The 7,240-nt window shown below is 36.6% G+C and overlaps 1 protein-coding gene across 1 annotated transcript; it reads left to right on the forward strand.

Moving 5' to 3' along the window:
• The first annotated feature begins 203 nt into the window (after positions 1 to 203).
• On the forward strand, positions 204 to 4,108 carry LOC111919301 (chloroplast protein FOR GROWTH AND FERTILITY 2). The gene is made up of 2 exons (XM_023914906.3): positions 204 to 653; positions 3,183 to 4,108. Exons 1-2 carry the CDS (start codon positions 348 to 350, stop codon positions 3,996 to 3,998), a joined length of 1,122 nt encoding a protein of 373 aa, XP_023770674.1. The 5' UTR covers positions 204 to 347; the 3' UTR covers positions 3,999 to 4,108.
• Positions 4,109 to 7,240: the final 3,132 nt, after the last annotated feature.

Raw genomic sequence — 7,240 nt, forward strand, 5'->3', positions numbered from 1 at the left:
TTCAAGTTTTTAACTAGTCAAACCCACTATCAATAATACCCCACCACCATTCAACAATACATCATCAAAACCAAACCTACAACCTAAAATATTAAATGATATTATTAAATGGAGAAAAATAAGTCTTAAGCTTTGTTTTGACAAATAATTTTTCAAACTAATTGATTAAAAATCCTAAAAAGAAAAGGTATATAGCTGGTAATACCACGTCTACATAATGGGCGAACAGTCAAGATTTCTATCCTAAAATCCACCAAATCTCTGTACCCGGTGGAACAATTTCTCACACACACAGTCTGCACGGCGGACGGAGCGTTTCAGATAACGGCAGACACGGCGGCGCCACCATGGAAAAGCTTATCCACAACCCCAACCACCATATCCTTTCGAAGCATCAGCTCTACCTAAAGCCCCGTCCATTTCTTCCCCAACTCGCCCGATTCCAAACCACTAAACTCTTCAATCTCTCCCACTACACCCTCCGAGTCAACTCAATCTCTTGCAAACATGAACAGAATCCGTCATTTAATTCTTCATCGTCGGTCATCAAAACGCCAGAAACAGATTTGTCTTTTTCGGAAAATAAGGGTTCTGTTATGCCCAAACCCCATTTCCTGCAGCAATTGTCGCAGACATTTTCTCATCAGCAGAAGGTAATTATTATTCTCGAACGCAAAATTTCTTTATCTTAACGATGTTTGGTAACTTGAATTGTTGGTTCGGGTCTTACATATGCTAAATTTTGTTGGATTATATATTTAGGGTTTTGAATCTGCTTTGTTATATGCTTGATTTGATCTGAATTTTATTGGTAAAATATAGATTCGAATCGTGATTCTCTGTGAAAAGTTACTTTTTGCCTTTTGGTTCTTTTTAATCGGAATAGTATCGGAAATTTTCTCCGATTCCTTGATATTAATCCAAATCGTACCCCAAATTCTAAGTACGCAGGTCTTTACGCTGTTTTTAGGATGATGAATTCAGCATTTGGCTTGCTAATTTTAGCTCTAAAATCAATAAGAATCATATTCGTTGTAGATTAAAGAATGTTTATTATGTTTAACCCGTGACAACTACTGAAAGGCCAAAAGTATTTATGTCGATATGATAAAGACCAAGAAGAACAATCATTGAGCCTCTAAGTCAAAAATGGAGTCTTATCATGGGTGGCATGAACAATAAGACGGAAAGGAAGGGGGGGGGGGGGGGGGGTATTTACAAGTGCTAATACTATATAGGAAATGACCCAAAGTACTATTTCCGAAAGACCTATAAAGAATTATAAATTAAAAGTGCTATTAGTAGTGGGAGTTGAATATTTAATTTAAAAGGTCAATAGTGTTGGGAGTTTAAATTAATTATGATTCAAAAGGTTATTTGCAGTGTTTTTAGAATAAAAAAGTCAGCATTTGACTTTTTAAGAGTCAAATGAACCATGCCTATTAACTGTAAAAGACGATAAGAATCACATTCTTTGTTGATTATTAGATAGATATCACATTAGGCTCTAATAAAATCAAAAAATCAGAAATCATTTACTTGATTCTATAGTTTCAGAAGTAGAATGAATGCTTGAATTTCCAAAGTGTTCCCTTGTTTTGGGAGGAATGAAGTGTATGACTAGTTTATTCATGTAAATGCCTCAATTGCATTGCTTTTAGTGTAATAAACAGTTTTTGAAGTTGTTACACACATTATATCAATGTACATTCATTTATTTGTCTATTATAACATTCCACTTTCATTTCCTTGTTTCAACATTTTACTTTGAAAGCTCTACTCAATTCTAGCAATATCATCCAAATACAAAGCAATTTTCACTTCTAAAGTTGGGTATATATTTTTCAAATTACAATGCCTCTAAGAAATAAGTTGATAGCATAATGTTATAATAGATAAAACTGAAATGAGGATGCTATAATAAACAAATAAATGTAAGTAAACTACTATCTGTTGCATTTACCCTTCTTTTCCTTTCAAGTAGTGTTGCCATTTTAAAGTGACAAACAGAGAGTTATTTGTTTTGAAGATTGATATCTTGTTAACTACCAAATTATACCATGGTTGCTTCTTACTTGTGTTGAATCCCCATATTAATTTCTTGAGTTTGAAAATTGATGAAATTTAAATTCACTACTTATATATATAGCAAGTTAATGCTAAGAGTCTAATGTAAGTGTAGTATACTTGAAATAATAACACGTGGAAACTTTCATAAACATTTTATCGAGGTTAAATGTTTGTTTAGTTTCATAATTACCATGGGTTATAAACACAAAGTCACTTCTAAACAATATAAATTGGGTTATAAAATATGTAATAGAGTAAATTATACGAATGGTCCCTATGGTTTGGGGTAATTTGCGCGTTTGGTCCCTAACTTATTTTTTGAACTCGGAAAGTCCCAATTATTTGTTTTTGTTACACGCTTGGTCCCTACTGTTTGCTTTTGTTACGCGTTTGGTCCCTGTCTTACCTAAAAATATTATTATTTAAATAGGGAAAAATGGTAGGATAGATAAAGTAAAATGAAAGGGGTGAGATTGGGGGTGTGTTTATTTAAATAAATTAAAAAAATCAAGGGCAAAATAGTTTTTTAGGTAATATAGGGACCAAATGCGTAACAAAAACAAACAGTAGGGACCTTCCGAGTTAAAAATATAAGTTAGGGACCAAACACGCAAATTACCCTAAACCATAGGGACCATTCGTGTAATTTACTCTATGTAATATATTGATTTATTGATTACTCTGTGATTTTATAAGAAAAAGGATAATGAAAAGTGTTGGCAGGTCAACTTGACCCATTTAAACACCCATTTTATTCTCTATCCAATGATTCCAATACCCATTCCTGCCTGTTTTGCCATCTCATTTTTCTTGTACTTGTCATCTTTTGAATCTAACTGTCAAAATATGCTAAAAAATTAATAATTGTAATTTATTTTCTTGTAGATCATTAAAAGTACAATGCTATATAATTGGGTAGATTTCTCAAAACACCATGCTTCAATAAGAATAAAAAACTTAAATTACAATTCTCTAATAGAAAAAAATGGAAGTAGGATGCTATAATAAATGAAAGTACATTACTATTTCCGTATTTCGTGCATTTATTACTAATAAAGTAAAGTCGTTATCTTGATTTGTATTTTCCATTAACATTTATCAATAATTTTCAGGCTGTTATCACGGGATCAATAATTCTACTCTCGGCTCTAATCTTCACAATCCAACCACTTTTCATCTCACCCGCACTCGCCTCCTTCCAAACCGCAACCAAAACCGGCTCCAACCCACTCATCCGAAGCGAGCTCCTATCAAGCGCGTGGACCGGTTTCTTCGCCGGTTGCCTCCACACCTTATCCGGTCCCGACCACCTCGCCGCCCTCGCCCCGCTCTCAATCGGCCGGTCCCGCGTCGAGAGCGCGCTTGTCGGTGCGCTCTGGGGCTGCGGGCACGATGCCGGGCAGGTCATCTTCGGCCTCCTCTTCCTCCTCCTCAAAGACCGCCTCCATATCGAAATCATACGCACTTGGGGCACGCGAGTTGTCGGTTTTACCCTTCTAGTCATCGGAGCCATGGGAATCCGTGAAGCCTCCGAAGCAGCGGTCCCCACGCCATGTGTCGCTTTGGAAAACGGAGAATGTGATGTTAGTGTTTATGACTTACCGGAGCCCACGAAGAAAAAGAAAATTGGATTTGCGACGTTTGCAACGGGTATTATCCACGGGTTGCAACCGGACGCGCTTATGATGGTTTTGCCTGCGCTCGCGCTTCCGTCCCGCGTGGCGGGAGCCGCGTTTTTGGGGATGTTTTTGGTGGGGACGGTTATCGCGATGGGGAGTTATACGGTGTTTATCGGGTCGTGTAGTCAGGCGTTGAAGGATCGAATCCCGAGGATTACGGAAAAGCTGACGTGGATTTCGTCTTTAGTGGCGATTGCGTTAGGGGTTGGGATTATTGTTAGTCAGTTTTTTGGGTTTAGTTTGTATTGATTTTTGGGGGTTTTGCGATGTTTAGGGGGGATTTTTATGGACCTTTTTTTTATGAGAATTGAGAAGCATATTGTTTAATATATTTGCGATAGTACCTCGTGCGTTGATTATTGTACTTTGTCCTTGTGTGGTTGTATATCGTGCGATGATGATAGTACTGTTTTCGTGTACACGTGTTTTATGTCTGTGTGCCGTGGATTTGGTTCAATTCTCACATGGTTGCGTGTGTCTTGAGTTCATTTTGATAGACATGACAATCTTGTAGCGTATTTGTGTTTGGGGTACGTAAGATTGGTGTAGGGTAAAAAGGTGGAACAAGTTGGGGTTGACACCTACTTTCGAATTCTTTTTGGTGCAAAAAACTGAACATAGTCACATACCTTGTAAGCTTGGGTTTGATCTCTTGTATGTAAAAAAAAAAGATGTAAATGCCTTTCTAATTCTTATCATAAAAAATTGCTCTAGGAATTTTGCAGATGCCATATATTCCTCGACTAAAATGCAGAAACTATTACATGGAACTCACAAATAGAGATGAAAATGGGGCGGGTTTGGAGCAGGGTTGACTATCTCTATCCTCATCCCCGAGTGTCTAACCTCGTTCCCATCCCCATCATCGATGGATGTGGGGAATCAAATCCCCTCCCCTTTGTATTATGAGCTTTTCCCCGGCCCATCCCCGGCTCATCCCAATCCATCCCCAATCTTCTATTAACATAATAAACTCAACTTACAAAAAAAAACCAAGTTTAATAAGTGATCAAAACCATATGCTATAAGCAGATTCTGTTTACATCAATCATAAAGTTTTACAACTATCAAAACAAAAAGTGTCGATTTGGTATACAGATCGACGAACAAAATGACGATTGATGAACTCTTGAAATTGGGAACTTAATTTGGTATATGGACTCTATCTCTAATGGTCTAATATAGATCAATTCATTTTAGTGGACTTAATTCAAATTTAATGAATTATATATATATATATATATATATATATATATATATATATATATATATATATATATATATATATATATATATATATATATATATATATATATATATATATATATATATATATATATATATATATATATATAAAACAGGGGCAGGACGGGTTGAGGATTGTTATACCCGGCCCCGGCCCCATCCCCGGTTTTAGCTTAATGGGGATCCCCGGCCCCGTACCCGGTACCCGTTTTGGCCGGGAATACCCGTCCCCAATTGGGGCGGGTCAACCGGGTTCCCCACCGGGTCGGATGGAATTTCCATCCCTACTCACAAAACCATCTAGTTTTACAATGTGCATTTGTAGTCGTAGAATTTATTTAACATAACCATTCTGTAGTTATACAATTTACAGTTTTTTTTTAACTATATGTCTGTTTATTTAAATTTAATGTTTTATATTTTTTAACTACATTTTTAATAATTGAATTAAAATTGGGTGTGGGAAGTGTCATAGAGGTGTTATTGGGTCGGTTATTTCGGTTTAATCGGTTTAGTTTATATATAGGACAAATTACACGAATGCTCCTTATGGTTTGGTATTTGTTACGCGCCTAGTCCCTAACTCCATTTTTTAACCATGCCAATTCTTAATAGTTTGGTTTAGTGCACGCATGGTCCCTCATCTAACCTTCCGTTTGATTTTGGAGTTAAAACCCCCACGTGCCTTGCACGTTGAGGGTTATTTCCATCATTTTACTTATTCATCCTACCGCTAGTTTAAGAAATCGATGCGTTCAATTAAACGACCATACTCTACATTGTACAACACAATTGTATACCAAAAAAAGACACATCTATGTGCAAAATCCTTACGTGAAAACCCTAGGAGCGACGGCTGCAAGAACGAAGAACTGCAATGGTTTCTTGGTGCATTTGTGGTGAAATGGCTGAAATCGAAGTTGATCAAAGTTATGGTATGTTTGATTGACTTTCGTTTGAATGATATTGACTGTTAAAGGTTTAATTTTTTTAGCTAAAAACGATTTTCTCTCCTCTATAGTTGGACATCCGACAATGTTTTCAATAAGAATGCACTATGGAGGTGAGTTTACAAGCTTTCCTGGAAGGAAGTATATTCGTGGGAAACAAACATTTGTTGATTTACTGGACATTGATACCATTTCTGTTCAAGACATTGATGAGATGATGGAAGACCTAGGGTATGCTTCAATAGGTAAACCACTTTACTATCACTTTCAAAGGCCTTTTGGCGATTTAGATTTTGGGTTATTCGCTTTAGCTAGTGATGAAGATGTTCGTTATTTGGGGAGTTTTGTGGCTAAGCATAAGTTAATTGACGTATATATAGAGCATGACAAAACTACTTTGCACACCTATTTAATGTACCCAACCCACAGTAAAGTTCATATAACGGAGATTACTAAACCTCTATCTTGTTCAAAGAGACTGTTCCTGGAGTGGCATGAGACACCTGTTGTTGACTTGGAGGATGGCATGGATCACATGGAGAAAGAATCGGGTAATGATCCTACACCCACTGGTCATATAGAGAAGGATTTGGGTAATGATGCTACTCTCACTAATCATATGGAGAATGATTTGGGTAATGATGCTACTCTCACTGATCATATGGAGAATGAATTGGTTAATGATGCTAATTACTTTGGTAATTTTGGTGAGTTAGAGAGTGACAAAGATGAAAGCGATGATAGTGATTTTTTTGTGGACATTGACAATATATCGGATGATATTAATGTGGATATGCAAGACTTTGAAATGAATTTCGACAAAGATGTGGAATGGGTTGGAGGGTCGTCTAACACTGTGGTTGATGAAGGCACAAATGATGAAGCTTTAGAGGTGATTAACACTGACTTGTTAGCATCCGATTCATCATCAGATGAGGGGATTAATGGTCAAAGAAAGAAGTCAATAAGAGCAATTCAAAGGGCACATGAGAATGATGAAGCACTTGTTACTGAACCCTTATATATTTTTCAAAAATTTGGTTCAACAAAGGAGTTTAAGGATAAGGTAAAACTCTATGCCATAGAGACTAAAAGAGAGTTGGCCCTTGAAAAAAAATGACAAGAATAGAGTGAGATGGGTTTGTAAGGGAACAATACCAAAGCTTGGGCCTAATGTAAAAGTCAACAATGAAGAAGAAATATGTCCTTGGGTCTTATTAGCTAGTAAATGGAAAAAAGATGTCAACTGGACAGTTAAAACGTACAACAAAGTCCATAAATGTCTTCAAACTAGAA

This window comes from Lactuca sativa, chromosome 8, assembly GCF_002870075.4.
Source record: "Lactuca sativa cultivar Salinas chromosome 8, Lsat_Salinas_v11, whole genome shotgun sequence".
Lineage (NCBI taxonomy): Eukaryota > Viridiplantae > Streptophyta > Magnoliopsida > Asterales > Asteraceae > Lactuca > Lactuca sativa.

Excerpts from the sequence above, each read along its gene's own strand:
- LOC111919301 (XM_023914906.3), top strand. The coding sequence starts at position 348 with ATGGAAAAGCTTATCCACAACCCCAACCACCATATCCTTTCGAAGCAT. Across the intron at positions 654-3,182 it reads CATTTTCTCATCAGCAGAAG|GCTGTTATCACGGGATCAAT; the intron begins GTAATTATTATT and ends AATAATTTTCAG.